This window comes from Branchiostoma belcheri, unplaced genomic scaffold (assembly GCF_001625305.1).
Source record: "Branchiostoma belcheri isolate BF01 breed outbred unplaced genomic scaffold, Haploidv18h27 scaffold1, whole genome shotgun sequence".
In the NCBI taxonomy this organism is placed as follows: domain Eukaryota; kingdom Metazoa; phylum Chordata; class Leptocardii; order Amphioxiformes; family Branchiostomatidae; genus Branchiostoma; species Branchiostoma belcheri.
In genome coordinates, this window is record NW_017802379.1 from 4,500,764 (window position 1) to 4,518,684 (window position 17,921).

Genomic DNA, 17,921 nt, shown 5'->3' on the forward strand with positions numbered 1-17,921 from the left:
ATTGAAATCTCCACCTGCTAACAGGTTAGTGATCTGGTTATCATTTACCCAATCACAGAGATCGCTAGAGAATTTCCCTCTCTCAGTGCGATCATTGGGGGCATAAACATTGAGAATACAGAGATCATGCAATATAACAATCAGTTTTCTTCCATCATTACCTTTTAAGACATCAGCTACATCAACATCCAGTCCTTTTCTAAAGAGTATTGAGACCCCTCGACTATGGGTGCTACCAAAGTCGTGGAATTGTAAGCCATTCCAGTCTAATTCAAGATCACTAAGAATATCAGTGGTAAAGTATGTCTCTTGAAGGAGGAAGATGTCCGCTTTCTGTTGACTTAGCCAAAGGTAAACGATGTCTCGTTTACATTTGTTGCGTAAGCCGCGTACATTTAGGGAAAGTAAACTAAGTTCAGAGGTCATGGGAGTGAGTGTGACTTACAGGTAGCATGAGTCCCAAGTAATGTCATGTCTAACAGTTCAGGCCTCCGTCTTCGGGGCTGACTCTGCGGAAGTTGCCAGGAGTATCGATGTGAGTTCCACTGGCAGCATTACGACTTGTCTCGACGAGGTCGTCGATGCGTTGTCTCATGATCGCTGCTTGGTCGTCTGTGTTTATGCCGCTAGTTGTAGTGGAGGACTGGTTCTTCTTTGTGGTACTTCTCGTTGCCACGGTTGGTGCGGTAGTCTTGTTCGTTGTCTGGGACTGGGGCCGGGGTCTTCCCCTGTTCCTAGTACGAGTTGCTGGTGCAACATAGTCTGTGATTTGGCTCTGTTTTCCCCTGTTAACCTGAGATTGCTCAGACCTGTCTCTGTGATCTTCCTCTTCAGGTGAGCTGGGGGCAAGCTGAACAAAAGCTGTGCTGACCCGACTCTGCTGTTCATTACTGGATTCTTCATTCCCAGCAGTGGTGTCGGTAGGGGGACGTGGAGCAAGGGTAGAAGCCACGCGAGCACTGTTGTCATTAGGAACATGTCGCGGTCGCGTCTGGTCCTTAGGTTGGTCTCGGTAGAACACTCTTGCCCTCCATCGCCCTCCAAGCTCGACAAATCTCGGAATGTGCTCAGTAGGGTTTGTCGGAATAGCCATGAAGGCGAATCGGTCGCCGGTTTCACAGTTGGTCAGCATACCGTCGACTCGAAGCATTTCACGTTTCAAAGGCCCGAGAAGTTTAGCCCCGTAGCTTTTCAGGCCAGACGCTAGAACTCCATCGTCTACGGAAAGGGCACATCTCGAACTGTGATTCTAACTCCGTTTCGCTGTTGAAAAGGGTGATTGTCACTGATTTCAACATACCTGTCGCGGAGGCTGATCCCTGACGCGATGAGAGAAGCACGCAGGGTGTTTTCAGGGCCACAAAGCTTTGGCTAGACACAAACAATAAGGCCTAAGCCTGGTATTGTTAAGTCTCGCACAGATGTGACGTTTACACGACTCCCAATTGACGCCAAACTTTTCTCAGGCTGCCTATTATTAAGCTTCTCCAGTAATACCTTGCAACACCTGTATTGTATGCTGTAGAGACGTGTTAATATGCAAGGCTCCCTTCTTAATATTCAGATCAATGTTTGATGTCAATAAAGCACAAAATGTCTGACAACTTTAACCTTTAGCATACTGCAGTAGCTGTTTGGCTCTCCATTGTTTATGGGGATTAGGTAGCAGGGGGAAGGTTAACAGTTCATTTTGCAATCTAGCTATTGTCAAGTATACATAGCCCTGATCTGAATGTTGTAAATGAGTATATGGTTGTCACTTTTGATTTAGCCATGCAGCTGGCATTCTGGGTAAATGTAAACAGTGACCTTCTTCCAACCTCCCTCTTGTCATTTGACCTTGGTATGGATGGCCATACACACAAGTACACAGTGCGCAAGACTTGCTTTTATTCGAATGGTACATAAACAATGGAAAAACATAAACATGTTGTGTTTACGACAAGATTTATTTGTGTTCTCAAATACCGGATCAGATGACACAACTCTGCCCTGATCACATGACCAGAAGTGCGTCAGAAGTGCTGTCAACGACACCAGGGCGGAACAGCTGACCCAACATATACAGACTACTGTAAATGCATTTAATTTCACGGTGGTTATATTTTGCTGGTAGGAGGGAAAGAGAGGTTTTCACTGTGGTTTTTCAATTCGTGCTTGAAACAATCTGTAGTACAGTAGTCATGCAAGGAAGACAAATTTGCAGTATCGTGAATTTACTGTGGAGAGGTCGCCAACAAAATAAAACCACTGCAAATATTTAGGCATTTACAGTAAATAGTCTGGGCACAATCTCTGAGGAAAAGATTGGCTATTTCATCAAAATTAAGAGAGCAGTTTCCAAATAATGCTAAGACTGCAAGAGCCCTCTTGTATTTCTAAGAGCCGACCATATACAATACACAGTGGTATTCTGGAAATGAAACCAAGCCCTACTTGGGGTACTATACAATGTCCTCTTGAAGTTTTGAAAAGCTTTTTTATGTTCATTTCTACTTTTCTAGCATATTAATTATTATACTATGTGTGGGAGGGGAGTTAATATTTACATTGAACAGCCTGGTCCAGACAAGCTACTTTGTCCTGGAGACAAAGAATTTGTCCCGTCAACATTACCTATGACCCAGGAAAAATACACTCTGACATTACCAACACAAGCATTGTACCGAACCATAGAGTCCTTTAAAATGGTGCAAGCAATAAGCATCCAATCTCAAACAATTTTCTGCATGGAAGGACTGATACTTGTTTTCTTTCCTGTCAATATTCTCATGGTCACACCATCATATGGTACAGCCATTTTTACCAGAAGGACATCTTCCAAAGATGTCCATATAGGACATGCTCTACTGAAAACTAATCTTGTTTTGTTGCAGTTGGCACACTTCACATCCAATCTGTTGTTATTTAGTAACAGGATGCTGTTTTTAGACAGTCTTGTTACCAAAATTATTCATGGACCTCGCCTAGCTGCTGGAAGTGCTATTGAGCTTATTAAGATACTCTCATATGGGTGTGTATGATATATAAGTGGTTTGGTACTCCAAATATGGAAAATAAGTGTATGAAATAAAGGAGAGATCTAGTGGCCAGACTTGAAACCCTTTTGAAGAAACAGGTGCGAGCCCAGACAATATTACTAGCTGCAGTTTATAAAGAGATTGACCAAAACCAAACCTTTTGAACATGTGTGACACTAAACATCACAACTGCTTCATCAAGTGTACTCGGTAACACAAAAGATGGTTGGCAATGTACAAAGGTTGGGGGCGTTACATTTAGATGTCTAAGGCACTGATTAGATTGATAAACATGGCCCTCTGGAGTAAGGCATGGACGGGGTCAGTATACATCCTGGGTCCAATACATTACTCTCCAAGCAGAGGTTGATTGGGAAGATTTTGACCTTCTTCCAAGTTCTATATACCATTATAGACAGCCTACCCAATCAACTTCAGTGGTCTATTGGACAGTGTCTTGCCTATTTGATACTGTCTTGCTGGTTGGTTTAACAACTTTCCCAACAAAAGGTCATCTTGGAAGCTGGAGATATCTTGTACATATCTGTCCCTTTAAACTGAGCAGGAACTAGGACATGGTGGATAGCAAGTCCTAATGCTTCCAGCACAGATGCCAGCCTTTGGCAGACAATAATAGAACTGGGGTCTACAGGGGCACAGGGGCAGGTGCCCTCTGACCTCACGTCTGGACTCTCCTGGTGGCAATTCAGCCATTATACCATTTACGCATGCAGGGCCATCAGCCGACATCAATACAGAACCAGGCCAGCAGGAAAACAGCAGCCACAGTAAAACAGAAACGACTTTTATTGTCTGCGTTCTCAGAAGAGATTGCTTAGAAGAAAAGACCTGTCAGGTTCTGAGTTAGATTATCTAAAAATTAAAATATATCTACTATGTCTGATAAAAAAAATCAGTTATACAAGAGTTCCATGCACTCAAGTGTAATTTGAGGCATCTGTGATACTTAGAAGTCTTTCAACTCAGCAACTTGCCTTCAAGCACAATAGAGTATCTCTGGTGCAGACTGAACCAGCACAAAAATTTGCCATAATTGTTCAACCCATTGATTTGTCTGGCCAGATATTTTGCTCCTGGACGGCACCTCATCTTATCTTTTATCTTTATCTAACATCTGATGTTATCTTTTCTTTCAAAGTCTAATAACTGCTGTTACCTTTGCTTCCAAAGTGTAATAACTGATGTTATCTTTTCTTCAGAAGTCTAATATCTGATGTTATCTTTTCTTCTTAAGTTGGACATCCAAAGAATTAAATTGGTCCAGCCTTACTTCTGTCCTTTTAGTGCTTTGACTCCATGGGGACCAGGCTAGGGGACCACGCCTTGGCAGCATGTACTGGGCTTGTGCGAAACTTAAAATGTATTTGTCATTATATAAGCACTTGAGCAGAATGTCTCTTGTCATGTTGGCATCCCGTCTGTAGATATCTTTTGCAAGGGACAAAATTCTGATGCAACATTGAGCAAACATCAAACGACAACCGTGAAAGATTTGGGTTTCACACTGGGGCAGTAGTGACTCTGCTCAGGTGCTGTCTTCCTGTCAGATCTGTTTACCTCCCTATGGGACTGGTCAGGTTAAAACCTTTTTGCTCCCACATTTTTAAAGAGATTTTTCCTAGATTACCATACAGGTTGTACATGGTTCATTGAGACCAATGGAAAAGCACTACCGGTAGTATCCGGGATTCCCTGGTCTGAATTTTTCTTTAAAAACTAGTCATTTAAACTGCATAGCCTAAAACCTGGTGAGGTAATCAATTTTGGTTCAGGTGATTCACACAAGGAAACTACCTTTCAATTTCTTATACCTAGCATAAAATACCTGGCAACAATGACACGTGTTGGAGCTACAAGGACATGAAAAAGCTCATTTGGGCAGAACTGCTTAGAACAAAAGTTTAAATTTCCAACCCCTGTTATTTGAACTATGTCAACTATGCCAGCTATGTAACCATGGAGCCAGGTGGTATCCTCTTACCATTGTGGGGACCAAAATCACAGAGTTGTGTTTCATCTGACTATGGGAGTGGGCAGAAGCAAATATGTGCAACACTGTGCATGATTTCCTGTCCTGTGATAGCATTCAAAATTTGTGGTCAAGCCTGAGGGGGGACACGTTTCTGATTGATAGTAAATGGAAGGGTGTTGATTTACGTTTTCTCTAGACTGAAACAGTGAAAGACACCTCTACGCAAACAAGCTTCTGGAACAAAAACTTTTTATCAAACATTGCTGATGAGTGACTACCCTGAGAATGGTGGCTGGATCATGTAATAACAATAAACATGAAATACGACTTCATCAGCTCATGTTCATAAGGAATATTTTGTGCTAAAATCGTACCATAGCCAGGATATACATTATGCTTTTTTAGACAGCTGACAAGCCACTCAGTCAGCTAGAGGAAGAGCAAACAACAAGGGTCTTTTTGAGAGTGGGAAAAGACCTGTTGTAGACTTGCAATTCATCTTGAACTCAATGGTACAAAACTATTGAAATAGCAATGCCAAATCTTGCTTATCAAACTCAAAGTCAGTATACCTGAAAGCTTAGATTAAGATAGTATAAATGTATACAGCTAAATGTATACAGCTGGATTTATCCTTTCGTTGAACGGTAAGACATGAATAATGTCAAATGTAAAACCAAATGTTGTCCCTGTAGTGTGTCAGGGTTATAACTGACATCATTCAGGTAATAGGTGCAGAGACCTTGAACCGAGCCCGGTGCCAACCTGAAAGGGTTGGGATGCTGGCATAATCACATTACTACAAGGCTTGCACCTGTCCTTTTAGATTCACCCAATTCGCATCTAATTTTTTTCCTGATTTTAAAATCGAGACAGTCAGGCAACTATGCTGGCCCCTGCACGAAACATTTCGTGAAGAGATGTTTACAAGGGAACAAGAATTAAATAAAGAAACGTATTGTCCGGCTGTATGTATCCTCTCTCCAGTTACCCTTTATCCTGCTAATCTGTTTATTTTACTCCCTCTTGCTTTTTCCAACAGTATAAAGTTTCTGCCAAGGAGTCTTTTCCTAATCCTTTTTCTTCTGCCTATGTATGCAAATTTTTTGTCCTTTACTTCAGCAATACCAACAGTTTTTATAAGCTAAGTTTAGCAAGTTGGCACTATATAAAGGTTCTTGTCTTCATTATCATGTGAATAAAGAAAACGAAACGAGAAAAGCTGTTAAGAAGGAACTGGGCTGAAAACTTCACAATGACACTCCGAAGACAAAAGCTACATATTCAAAGCTAACATTTTGTAAGGTCTTGTTAGAATCTAAAAACTTCACAAAAGGCCTTCCTTTTTTCAACGTGAAGAAAGACGCTAATTAGGAATAGGCCAGAGAAACTTCACAATGAAGCTCAGTCAAAAGACAAAAACTCATCTACAGAGGAAACATCATTATGTTCTGTCTGTCGTTAAAAACTTAATTTTTTTTTCACCATTACAGACATTGACTCACATTAAGGAATTAACTTGGTATTTACCAAGCCAGGATGTCTGAAGTTCTAGTACTTGAACTGTTATTTAATCCAGCCTGCATGGCATATCCTGTCCTTCCTGTGTAGAAAGGCTGATCTCTACTGTAATCACCTTGGTGTATTTGTTCTGACTGGGGACCTGGAGGGATGCCATGCGCAGTAGTGCAGGATAAGACCACCGGTGTAGATTGGGATACTTTTCTGAGGAGAATTTTTTTGTCAGAAATGGCAAATTGTATGTTAGGGAAGATGATCTGCTGACTTTTGCAATATTTGCTGGTGTTTTCTGTTGGAGCAAGAAGCCTTGTTTGGAGTGAAACCATTAAATGGGGGGGGGGGATCGGTATACTACTAATTAATAGATTTAGATTTGCTTTATTGTTTGTTGTATTGCATTGATGACATTTGCTGTGGGGATTAGACTGTAAAAATCATGGTAGTATTTTCATGTCTTGGCTGGCTGTCAAGTGACGGAGACTGTGAGACAGTGTGACAAAGAACTTAAGAATGTGACCAAACAAATGTTATCACAGACATAGTGCTAGTGTATCACAAAAATAAAATTATTAATATCTGGGGGAAAATCAGTACTTTTTTCTTCATACCAGAACCGAACAGTTATATCTTACACCTTACTTTCATCAAGTTTCTACTAGAACACTCCACATACTCTTTACAGTCACTCTAGTCCTCCCCCTTTTGCTCCATAATGGTACAACCCTTTCATCCTGATCATGGGATCCCAGGAGTGACAGAAGGGCTGGAAATCTTCCTGAAATCTATGCCATCTATTAGTCATCTCCTGGAAGAACTGAGTCATCATCTTGGCTGGTGGCACACAGCTTGGCCAGTAGATATGACATCTGAGCTAAATTAGTAAAGCAACATTTCTTCAGATACCATATACATGTAGATCCCCATTCACAAACTTTGTAATCAACCAGGTAAACTTCTGGGGGAGGAACTCTCTGGTACATGATGGTTTCAAAAAATGTTTCTCATGACCGTTGAAGTGACTCTTTGACCCGATTTACACGTGGGCAAAAACCTGGTGGTAAGAAATCTGTGTATGCACTTGAGCATTTGAGGCTGTCTAGATAAAATTTTTCCTGCATGCAAAAAATTTGCGTCCTCTGATTTGACGTACAAAGTTTTCATACGTTCGCATGAGTACAGTTTTGTACGTACGGTCAAATGTTTGCCCACTTTTAAATTGCTCATAGCCTTTGCTCACATACTATAGCTAGTGCACGTATGACTATGTCTATGACAGTGATGGATAATATTTACTCCCTGTTGACACTGATCTTCTACCGCGAAATTAAGTCTCTTCAAAAATTAATGATCTTACACCAATCTGATGGTCATCTTCACCCACTGATCATTTGCCCAAAATATGCAATCTGTAATTGATTCATAACTTTTAAAGCGGTTACGGCTGCCGCACAGTTTCCAAGAAAGCATTAATATAGATTTGCAGTGTACTATTTTGGTCTATAATCAATGATGTGTAAACAAATTCTGCTTTGGTGCTTTCCCTGCATCTCATTTAATGTCTGACCATATCCAAGGAAATATGAACTGATATGACCTTCCTTTGGTTACATAGCCTGGATGCCAGACTGTTTCCAGGGCATACAGTAACACACAGGCAAACTCCTTGCCTCCAGGGCCAATATGTCCTAGGAGGTGACCTCTGTAGGACCTGGAAACAGTCTGGTATCCAGGCTAATGGCTATGTGTTGACCCTGGTCTAAACCAGGACTCTTGTCTACTGATCTTAAGTTAAATGCAAAATTGATCAAATCCACACTTGCCCAAGGATTTTCTCCTCCTTCTCTGTGTACATTACCTACTGTGTCCTTTACTTCACATCAACACGATGTGATTATCCTTTATCCAGGCTGCTGCTCCAGGGTCGCTTCTTCACAGGAAGAAGTACCTAAATAAGGCCAAGGTTTCTGCACATGTCCTTAACCTCAATGACCTTTGTTTACTTTCTTGAAGGCATTCAAATCTATGTAATGCTATTCAAGCTGGTTCATTTTTTTTTATCAAAAGAAGAAAAATTATGTACAGGTAAGGTCTTCAGAACACTGAGGCAGTACTGAGAGATGTGGAGTGATGAGCAAAAGATTGCTGTTTTCCATCCTCTTCTTTTTCAAATTAAAGATATAATAAAGAAATAATGCCAGTCAAGCCAACCTGGACCGGGCTGGAGGACTAAAAAAATTTAAATGAACTCCAACTAAGGCCCCGTTCATGATTGGATATCTGTTGCGAATCAATTCGATTTAAAAAAAATAAATCGATTCATTTAGGAACATGAACGCTCCAAACCGGTTCCGTTGCGATTTATTCTGAACCACCTCGCGAGGTGGTCTGAAACGATACGATACGATTCGCATTCGTAGAATTGTAATCATGAACGCGCGGATGCGAATCGTTCCGGTTCGACTCTGTACTCCCGGGTACGTGGGGGCCACGGTCGGTCATAGTTTGCGGCGCAGTGGCTTGTACTGCCGAAAATTCTACTTGAATCGTACAATCTTGACATCGAGTTCTAATTACTGGTCGACTGAGGAAACGGGACTTCGAATTCCGATATTGACTTGGGTAAATCAGGAGATCCAGAGGAAACTGGATGGTGTGTACTAGAACCTACCCTGGGCATGAGGGCGAGTGGTAGCCCAACGGGGACGTTGGGGCGGCGGACCGTGGGGGTTTGCGCCAGATGCGTCCGGGGCACAGCCTATGCCATGGGGAGGACATGAGTCGGGAACGAGCGACCACTCGCCCGGACAGGCGTAAACTCTCCGCCTTACGAGCCGGGTTCTCAGGAAATATTCAAAGGAATTGTGATATACATATGAAATGCAAGTCAATTCGAGGTGTGAAACCGTTTCCAGTGTGGGTTCAAGTTTTGAATCACGGACGCAAAAATGGCCAAAAATATATTCCGTTTCGATTCGGATCGTGGCCAAACCGGAACACATTTCAATCATGAACGAGGCCTGAGTAACCCTTTCTGCATTTTGCATAATTGGTCTAGCTACAACATGCTGCCATAATAAAATACCAGTCAAACTGATGGTATCTCATAGGTGATGGACCAGAGATGAGAAATTGAAGAATGTTCTGGACCTGTTACATGTCAAGATGAAAATGATAACCTTTCTTTCTACAACCAACCCCCCTCCCACTCTTTGTCAGATGAAAACATGCAGGGATCAATGACATACTGCTTTGACCAGTGAGATTAGAGCAACAGCATTTGGTTTGTTTTGGAATTGAAAAAAAATTGCTGACATGAGGAAGCTTTATTCATAAAGAACCAAATTAATTAGAGTCATTAGACTACACAGCATCCAAGGCCAATGTTGCTAAATTAATGTATACAGCTAGGAGGGACAACATGAATCAATCAAAGGACCAAATTCAAACGTAATCCCCAAAACTAATCAATTACATCTGCACTCAATTTTTTCACTTGAAAAATATGCAGGTTCACTTACATCCATCTGGGAAAAAGACTTTTTGTCCGAAAATAAACATGATCTAGCTACATTAGAATTAATTGGTGTAATTAATTCCATCTTAATTTCAGAGATGTTCAAGTTGGCAATGTCAAACCTTGAAGATTTTATGATGGTTATATTGCATCATTTCATACAAAAGCTTTAAAAAAAGATATGAAAACCACGCCTGGCTGGACATACTAGAAGTGGACATGACCTTGCATGCATGGAATAGTTGTGAAGCTACCAGACCTGTGGGCTGCCATAACTCACCAAACAGTGTGGCATCAGGGTCAGGACTACCCTTTGTGCCTATAATTATCCTCGCTGCTTTTGTTTAGGGCAAGCTAGCCAAACATGCCCTGGTTGTCCTGTTGCTCAAGCTACTGAAACGAAACATTGCTTTTTTAATTTCTTAATTCTATTCAATCCCAACAGTTTGATAACTGCATACTGGGGAGTTGGGTTTTGACGTAAGTGTGGCATACAGACAGGCACCACACACTGTAAAATGATCAAACAGCTCTGCCAGGCTAGCCAATCTGACATGTCTGGAGGTAAATTAAGCATGTATGTAACCTTGAGGGAGGCTGCAAGTTAAACATCATCTACTGTTGAAATTACATCTCCTTGACTAGAACTGTGTACAACATTAAAACGTTACCATTTTGCTAGATATTTGACGCAGACAATGTACCAGAACACCGTCCCGGGAAGTGTGCTGGTGACCCTCTGTGTGTGTCCAGCAAACAAACCCAATCCTCCGCAACTGTTGGAAGCACAAAAAGTCTGAAGGCCAGTCTGGCCATGAAACAAATCCGGCCGTAAAATCAGACTGGAAACGGACACATTTCTCCCAAATGTGGATCATGGTGAAGCCTGCCTGGATTCCCTCAAGCGTTGGGTCTTTAGTAGACTTTACAACACCAGGCTTTCAGGAGAACATTTCCCCGGTACACGAAAGAAAGGCTTGCACTGTAGGAGGCCATAGTTCTGAAAACGCACACTGACCACAACTTCATTCTTCTATTATATAGTTCTAATGTCAGGAAATCTGTATTTAACTTCAGACAAGTACCGGAAGCTTTGTTCGCTTTATGAAATTTTCCATAAGGATGTTATTGATTATAGGCAACCTTCATGATTTCCTCTTCCACATTCAAATAATTTTGTTGCTGCTTCCAGCCTGTTATTTTTTCCAGGTTTGTACACAAAGACTCCAGAGATCTGAGAATGTTCCCAAAGGTAATTGTTGATGTCTCAATCCAGCTCTACCTTGACCAGGAGAATCAAGGAATCAAACAATCATATTTTCAAGCTAACTACTTTCCCACACAGCCTTGCTCATGAGCTGCTCACTTCCTTTTCCTTTTCCACCTTTCATCCATGCATTACCTTTTAGGGCTGGGTTGAACCTAGATCTATTTCATAATAGATATGGTACGAACCTTGTACAGATGTGGTTGATTTTAATTTCTAATGTACACGAAGTGGTGCAAACATTTTTCTCAAGCCTGTGAAAATTGTGATAAGTAGTCCCCCCCAGCTGTGCTGCTGCATAATCTAATCCCATTCAAAATTGGACAATTGATGGCTGTTGTGTGCAGTTCCCATCAGATTTCCCCCCAATGTCCCCTGGTTTACTTCATGGCAGCTGGGCCTAACAGGACATGGAGGCTGCTCGTGCAGGAAAATGAATGCAAATGGCTGCAGAGATCCCTCTCCAAGTGCTGAAATATGCCGGCTGCCCAAGCTGGGCATTAGGGCTGCCCCTGGACAACAAGGGGGCAAAGGCCGGGGACCAACCCCAACAATCCCGCCATAAGGGCCAGCAAAACATACAAAAATACTTCAGCACTTCTTAACTTTCACAAACAAGGTGTGATCTGTCTTGTGACACAAAATATGAATGTTTGGAGAAAAACTGGGATAGTTTCGCGGGTTTTCAGTTTGTTGGGGGCAATATATTTTCACACCATCAACAAAGCGCATGGCCAGTGAACGGTCCAGGGGGAACAATAGGCGTTGCTGAACAAAGGGAAATGCACACCACCAAGCAATGTTCCCTTGCAAATGTAGCGTTTCCCTGTCTGGGCATGTTTTTGGGAGCTACAAGGGCTAGAAAAGGCCTGCAAAAAAGTCTATGCCATAGAAAATGCATATATGCGCATTGCTGTTTACTTCGCCACACCACCATCGAAGTTTTGAATTTAAATGGCCAGCGTAAAAAAGCTACATACTTCCAGTTGCATATTGACGATACAAACAAAGAAAATACTAGCTGGGACGTGGATCCGGATTCTAGTCTAGCATGCACAAATGTACGGTGCAGTAAAACACATCTGCGTGGTATCATCTGATAGCGAGGTGTACGTGAAGCTTGCGAAGAGCTACCCGAAATTTGTAACATGAATTCTTCAGCTGACATGTAACAATTTGGGGTGGTGCAAGGCGGAGGCAAAATTTGGAGCTCAAGCTGAGCTCAGAAGTCGGGGCAAAACTTACCAAACCACACCAAAGGCTCCATATCCGATCGGCCGGTCGGGTTCGACGTCGGCCTGGCCTCGAGGCTGGCCATGTCCCTGCGCAGCGGAAGCCGCCGCGGCCGTGGGGAAAAACGCCGGCTGAGGCGGCGCCGAGGCCCCGGGCCCCATCCCGTGGAACGCCGCCATCTGCCCACGACAAACCGCCATGAGCCCACTCTCTCGGCACCCAGCGTGGCCTCTCACCACCACACGTCAACTCAGCACTGCTCCATGCTAGCCAAGACTCTCTCCATAAGTTCTCAAAGGGAAGGAAGGAATGTTGCGGGCTCCGTTCGGCCCTGTTACCGTGCGAGCTACCGGCTCCACACGGACGCACCACGCGCTCGACACGGGCGGCGCTTCAGCTGGGATAGCCCGGCCGCACCACGTGATCTTACCCGCACCACGGGACACAGTAGTCCTAAACACCCGGCATGCACCACGGACACATCACAACTGGGGTGAACCAGGCACCGGGACCCGGAAGTGGATGTGGTAGGGGGTCCCAAGGCCAAGGTTTGGGTGGAGGAAAGTTGGCAGCACCAACAAACTACTGGGAGATGAGCTGCTGCCAGGATGATTGCAGCTGCTGGTGTGCTTACTGGTACAGTTATATTACATGTTACATCTCTCTAAAACTTATATATGGTCTTATGGAGGGAAATATAAAATTTTGTTGATGACAAAAATTAGGTCAGTGCAGTACTAGTGGAGATCAATGGTTTAGCCAGATGTTGAAGATACTGTATCTGTACCTGTATTGGTATAACCGCCCTATGGCGTAACACACCAGCTTATACTAGTAATGCTAGAAGTATACATTTGTATGTTTTGAAGTATGGCACTTGACAGTGGGAATCATGACTTTATGGAACAAGGAAGTTATTAGAATAAGTCTAGAGATAGAAGAACCAAGGACATTTATATTATTTATCTTTAGAAGAACTGATTATCATCAAAGCTCGTGCCCCACACTTGCTTGGACTTGGAGATCACCTTTCCATTACCATAGCAATGATCTAAAAATTCTTGAATAGTCACTTGGTTTGAAGCTTTCCTCCATTGTTCTAAACATTCTTTTGTCCAATTCTTTGTGTTTTCACAGGGAAGAATTTTAATCTGGCAGCAAGAGATCTCAGGGGGTCCACCTCAAAACAATGACGTCCGAACCAGGGAGGACTGCCAGGCTGCTGCTACTTCCTTTGGTGCTGTGGTTGCCATGGTTACCACACATTTTGGGACAGAATGTTGTCCCTTTCGAGTACCACAACTACTCCCAGCTGACCCAGGTGTTAGAGTTTCACCAGAATCATAGCGACATCACACACTTGTACAGCATTGGGCAGTCTGTTCAAGGTAAATACACTGGGGAATATCCTATTAGAGTTGATCTATTACCCAAGTGTCTGTCCAAGAACAAGAAGGATAAGTAGGTTTTGACTGATGACCATTGATGGTTGGAACAAGGACACACAGCCTCCTTAATTGATCCTCCTTAGAACTACTGATTACCATTCAGGCTACTGTAAATCTATCCTGGTCTCCAAAGTCTAAATGAGCTGTTCAGTCCGCGCATGAAAGAGTGATACCCCATCCTGAACTCACGCCCCTCCTCACTATGATTAGTATCCAAGAGTTTGTTTCCTTCGTCTAGTCTTGAAATGTGTGTGGTGCTTTCAAAATTCATTTTCCTGGTTTCTACAATAATCTCCTTTTCCCTCTACCGTGAAATCATCCTATGAAAATACAGCATGGACCAAGAACATCATACAATGTTCTTGCATGGACTTACTCATACAGTACTCTCCAAGCAAAGGTTTCTCTTGAGAGTTATTCTGTTCCTTTTTTTGGCAGTTTCTACAACTGTAGTATCTTTCATTTTTCTCTCTTTGGCAGAATTAAACCTGTCAGTGACCAAAGCCTCGTAGAATGTCCTTGCAGTGACAGGGTAAAAGTTTTCATTAAAAAATGCTGTCCCTGAACTTTCCATATCCTGGCTAGGTCTAACACTAACATTCTAATTACAGGCTGCACATCACAAAGTGTGTGATGCATAATTTATCATGACAAAATTAACTGCCGGCACCATTGATATCACCTGAATAAAAAGGACAGCTGTAGTTTGTCACAAAAGCAACACCTTTGAAAGAGCTCGTCAATTATAACCAACCATCATTGTTTAACACAAATTGCTCAGATTGTTTTGAATTTTTGCCAGGAAGGCAAGAACTAGCAGTATACCTTTGGCTCATGAGATTTTTTTTCCTATTTAAACCTCCTGGCTAACATAATACATTTATCATTTCACATGATTTCAGTCACCAAGATCATAAATCCTTGCTGTGCTGTCGGCTTCCAGGGTCAGCCAAATAATCGCATTTTTGCTCCATGAATGTCAAGTTATATACTAGTACATTGGGATGGTACTGTTTCAACTTACTACTACATGTAGTATGCACATAATGCAGATAAGTGAGTAAAAAGTGTCTTTGAAAATTTGTTTTTTAAGCCCTAGAGCTACATTGGGCACCTTTAAATCCTTTTTTTAACCTCTTATGATAAATGAAGGAGATGGGATACTGTGCAGGTTTGGCAAGTGTCTACTAGACTGAGGAATTTGCAAGTGAGACATCGATTCACATGTACCAACAAAATATGTTCTATTGTCACTTTTGTCATCTTGTCTTTCTCGACTCCGGATCTATTTAGAGACAAAGAGACAAAGGCTAGCCAGGGATAAGTTGATTGAGCAATTTATGTGAAATGGGGGCCTTTGTTTTCAGTTTGGAGCAAAGTTACTTTTGTCTTTTGTGCAGGTAGGAATGGGGTCCCGATATTGGTCGATTTCGCGCGCTCATGCGCGCGCGCGCAAGTGGCCACGCCGTAGCGGCGCTGCGCGCGGGCGCGCATAACGCCCCCCACTAGCGGCGCTGCGCGCAGTTTGTTGGTACGACTATGGATTTTGTTGGTACGCGAAACCTGCCAGATCGGTCCTTGTCTGCGCGCGCGCGTATAGCGCCACGCATTAGCGGCGGTGCGCGCACTTTGCCTGGTAAGCCTGGGGAATGTGTTGGCGCGCGCGTAGAGCCTAACCGGGCCTTGGTTGTGCGTGCGCAATTTCTGCCATTTACGATCGGAATTGCGCGCACGCATCTCGTGCTTAGTCAATAGTATTAAACTATTATAGTCAACAACAAATTATGATAGTTCGGGAATAAGATATTACACACTTGCAAGTAAACTGAAGGAGGAAAATGGTCAAACAACTGGTGTATCATTCAGCTCTAGCGTATTTCGTGCTTCCTGGTGTGTGATATATAAAGTTTGGCAACAACGTAGCGTTTTTGCTGCAATCAATACTTGGAGCTTCAAATATTGCAGTTTTCATTTATCCCTTTGCACAAATAAAAACAATAATCAACAAATGCAAAACAAAGAAATAAACAGAGTGCAGGAGGAGGAAAGAAGCCTGTAAGACTTGTACAATGTCCTTGAAACTTACGAAACATTAATCCTGAAAGTAACAAATAATAAATAAAAAACACCTATTTAGCAAGGTCATAAAAAGGCAGAAAGCTTAAGCATAGCATACTAGAAGAGGAAACAGATGAGAAGCGTAATCAGTTACCTTGCAGCGTGTCTTCGGGGAGCGATGAAGTGGAACATTTCTATCGGAGCTGCACCCACGCGTGACCGAACGTCTAAACCCACGCTGGATAATAACCTTTGGTGACGTCACTAATTAACATACTGACAATAGATGTCAAAGGTCATGCTTTGTTACTAACCAAACAAACACGCGCACTAATACAGATGCGTGTACGTACAACAGCCTCGCTTCCGCGAGAGAAAGTAGTTCGTTCCATGATTTCGGGGGCTGACACGCCGAGTCTGACACGCCATATATGAAAGGTTGTCGCTGGAATCTAATACCATGTGTCTTCCTAATCTAAAGTTATTCATAATACGAGTATCTAAGCTTCATTTACTACTCCTATAAAATTTCTAACCAATGACCTTTCGTTAGTCTTTCAATAACCTCACCCGAAGGGTATTTATTTATTTTATGTATTGGTTTGGCTGGTACAAGACAGCCAGGGCAGCCCAACGAAGGGTATATCACGCCGTTAGGGGCGTTATAACCCCTACCAATACGGTCTGATAAATCCCACCCGAAAATAAGTGCGAATTGCCTTTTTATTTTTAACGTGTTGTTGGTTTTGATCCGACAGGAAATGCATGTGAAAGAGCAGGAGAGCAGAGATTCTATTTACTGTCAGTATATATAACTTATATATAATTACTACCGATTTCGGGGGCGAAATGCAGATACACCCCCCAAACACGCGATGTCATGTCATAATTTGTATTATTTATATATTCCCGGTTTGGCTTTTTTTAATAATCATCTACCCTGGACAGGTCCTAGCTGTGTCGCCTTTAAGGTTCTGTGCGGAATTATGTTTCTCGATCATGAATTCCGAGTTTCAAGTCAATACGCTTTATGTTCGCCTAGTTTGGGGAAAATAACAAGAAATTTTGTTGCCCCCTAACAGTGGTCAAAATGCCGAAAAATGGGCAAAGATGTCTGTTGCCATGCCGGAACGTGGATGGCCGATCCTATATGAAGACAGGGCTTTAATACTATATTGTTTTGTCGTTTACTTTGATGTGGTGATGTATTTCATTTTCAAGGCAGAGGAAGCTGTGGTACAAGAAGCTTACAACTTTCTTGTCGACAAACTGGGTGTCATGAATGCCAGAATTGATTTCTCCTTCGTTAATGTCCACCGCATATAGCGTATGAAATGGTAATCCGATCATCGTAAAATTCGACTCAATGCCTGAGAGGGAAGTTGTTCTGCGCCGTACCTACCGTCTAGAGCTAAAGTCAGGCGTCAGAATCAGTGAACACTTACCTGTCGATCCAGGAGAAGAAGCAACAGCTCCGAGAAGCCTTCAAACATGTCAAGGCCAAGGGCGCAAAACCCAGGTTTCGTCTCCAAGGAGAAACCAGGACTCTCTGCGTAGCTGGCAAGTACGAACTTTACAACACTTGATGGAATACTTCAAGTCTTGTCATCAGGGAATGTATTATTTAAGCCCGGTACGTCAGGATACCTTATTCAGTATTTGACCGTACCCGCTTAGTTAACACCGAGACCAGTATAGTATATATAGTATATATAGTACATGTATATAATAAAGTATATAATTTGAAATGGGTTTGTTTAATACAGGATGATAAAAGCCCATATTAAGAAAGATGATTTTTTCGATATTAGTCAGGGATGGGAAAGATGGTAACGTTCTTGTAATATATGACAATGACAATATATCT

General features: G+C 42.4%; 2 protein-coding genes across 6 annotated transcripts in view; one reads left to right on the plus strand and one right to left on the minus strand.

Annotated features, from left to right (window-relative positions):
* Positions 1 to 12,981, minus strand: part of LOC109464569 (serine/threonine-protein kinase NLK-like) — a 29,043-nt gene extending 16,062 nt beyond the window's left edge. The window contains exon 1 of one of the 2 annotated variants that reach the window (XM_019761585.1): positions 12,561 to 12,981. In XM_019761585.1, the coding sequence (XP_019617144.1) occupies positions 12,561 to 12,748 (188 nt within the window). In that variant the 5' untranslated portion in view covers positions 12,749 to 12,981. The remainder of the gene's footprint in view (positions 1 to 12,560) is intronic. The other variant, XM_019761578.1, reaches the window with a different exon arrangement.
* A 72-nt stretch (positions 12,982 to 13,053) lies between these two features.
* The window catches only part of LOC109464542 (carboxypeptidase D-like), a 16,897-nt gene continuing 12,029 nt past the window's right edge, over positions 13,054 to 17,921 (plus strand). For 3 of the 4 annotated variants that reach the window (XR_002139891.1, XM_019761566.1, XM_019761555.1), the window contains exons 1-2: positions 13,054 to 13,184; positions 13,686 to 13,936. Coding sequence is in view for 3 of the 4 variants with exons in the window: in XM_019761566.1 (XP_019617125.1) it covers positions 13,738 to 13,936 (199 nt within the window). In the remaining variant the exon portion in view is untranslated. The remainder of the gene's footprint in view (positions 13,185 to 13,685; positions 13,937 to 17,921) is intronic. The other variant, XM_019761547.1, reaches the window with a different exon arrangement.